The 1,821-nt window shown below is 37.7% G+C and overlaps 1 protein-coding gene across 1 annotated transcript in view; it reads right to left on the reverse strand.

Moving 5' to 3' along the window:
• Positions 1-257: 257 nt before the first annotated feature.
• LOC109958733 (transcriptional repressor scratch 1-like) overlaps positions 258-1,821 on the reverse strand; it is an 8,091-nt gene continuing 6,527 nt past the window's right edge. Inside the window, exon 2 of the mRNA XM_020597619.1 lies at positions 258-1,821. This exon is cut by the window's right edge and continues 538 nt beyond it. Coding sequence (XP_020453275.1) covers positions 1,593-1,821 — 229 coding nt within the window. The 3' untranslated portion in view covers positions 258-1,592.

Below are 1,821 nucleotides of genomic sequence, written 5' to 3' on the forward strand. Positions count from 1 at the left end.
AGTGGTACTTGAAAAAAATCAAGATATTACAAGCAGTTATGACTTTCTTCAAAAATCTCATGCATTATTGCTCTATTGGATATGAATGTAATATTGCCCAAGACAGGAATTTGTTTAATTTGCCTCTTATCTCAGTGGTTTGGCAAAATATCCCAAAGATTCATAAAACTGGCATAGATTCCATCATTAGGCTATTGTTGTTTTTTGCATGCAGTAGTTTTTATAATTAAAGTGACGGACATACGTGAGTAAAAAAGTATTCGGTAACTAGAAAGTGTCAAATGCTTTGGCATATTTGCAACAAAGGCAGAAACTAACAAAGTGCAAACTAATACAAAAACAAAAAATAAATAAATTAGGCAATAAATAGACACATAAAAAGGCTTAAATCTCATATCTTAATACTGTGTAGCTCACTGGCAACAAAAATAACACTTGAGAAAGGTTTGACCTTGTAAAGGAAAGCAGGACATTTTTAATGTCTGGATCCTAATCAGACTTTGACAAGTAAAAATAAATAACATTTGATTTAGTTTGTAGTAAAACACTATTTTTCAAGGAATACCCTGGTGGCTAAGCGGGAGTTTTCAGCCTCTCTAATTCCCTCATGCTTTCCACTGTTTATTGTCATGTAAAGCACAAATGCCAAAATTAGTCTTTAAGGAAAGAAAACACTATCAGTGTCTGTCTACGTGAGAAATTAGTCTGAAAAATCACACACACACAAAAACCCTTTTCGCCAGTACAGTGATGTACTCAGCCTTATCTACTATGTTATGGCAGATCATGTTTTCTTCACAGTTCAGTGACGCCGTGTCAGTAGCCATAACAAACCCAGTGTACAGTAAGTAAAGCCTGTCAGTGTAAATGGGAAGCCTTACAGTTGTCTTATTTGCAGGGATATCATGTGCTTTCTTTGTTTTGATGCTTTACATCTATGGGTTCAGTCCAAGGTCACTTTCACTAAAAGCAGGATACCATATGGATCCTTAGATTATGGATGTTTGTTTTTAAAAAATAAGAATAAAAAAATTAAAAAGCATTACATTTTCACTGAATGTCTTTGCAAGAAAACAAAAGTGATGAAGATGTGATTAACGCTTTAAATTCTTGTGGTATTCCTGTCTCAAAAAGACAGAGATGGAAGAGGAATTGTGCTTCAGTGTTTTGTAATGGGACAAAATAAAAGCCAAGATGGTTAGATATGGTCATAAATAGATCAAGGTGTCTTCAGAAATGATGAGCTAGATGTGCTGTGCTTTATTTATCTTCTCAGGTACTCAAAACAGCCTCTGAAGGGGGCATATTGAAGCAGGCAACAAGCTAGATCAGGCTTCAAAAAGGTTTCACTCCACTTTCAGATGAGGGAAGAGGAAACAAAGGAGGGATTGGAAGGTTCTTGATAAAAAGGTAAAGACGTTTCTTCAGTCTATTTTTGTCATTTGCCTCATGATCCTCGCAGGAAAACTATTTCTCCCCTGTAACAATCAGGCATACTGGTCTTCTTGTCTGGGAAAGCAGGAAAATGTAGGTAGTGAGTCCAGTAAGATCTGATTCAAATAAAATAAACCTCATCACCCTTTCCAAATCCATCATTCCCCCAGAGAGCTCAGAGGGGAGAACGCCCCCTTGAAGCATGCGGACTCGTAGTGTTTGTTCAGGTAACTCTTCAGTGCAAATGTCTTGTTACAACGTTTACACTTGTAGTGTTTGAAGGCAGAGTGCGTCTGCATGTGAGCGCGCAGGTTTGACCGGTCAGCAAACGCTTTCCCACAGTGTGCACATCCGAATGGTTTCTCGCCTGTGTGAGAGCGCATGTGC

The sequence above is a fragment of the Monopterus albus genome, unplaced genomic scaffold, assembly GCF_001952655.1.
Source record: "Monopterus albus unplaced genomic scaffold, M_albus_1.0 scaffold34.1, whole genome shotgun sequence".
In the NCBI taxonomy this organism is placed as follows: domain Eukaryota; kingdom Metazoa; phylum Chordata; class Actinopteri; order Synbranchiformes; family Synbranchidae; genus Monopterus; species Monopterus albus.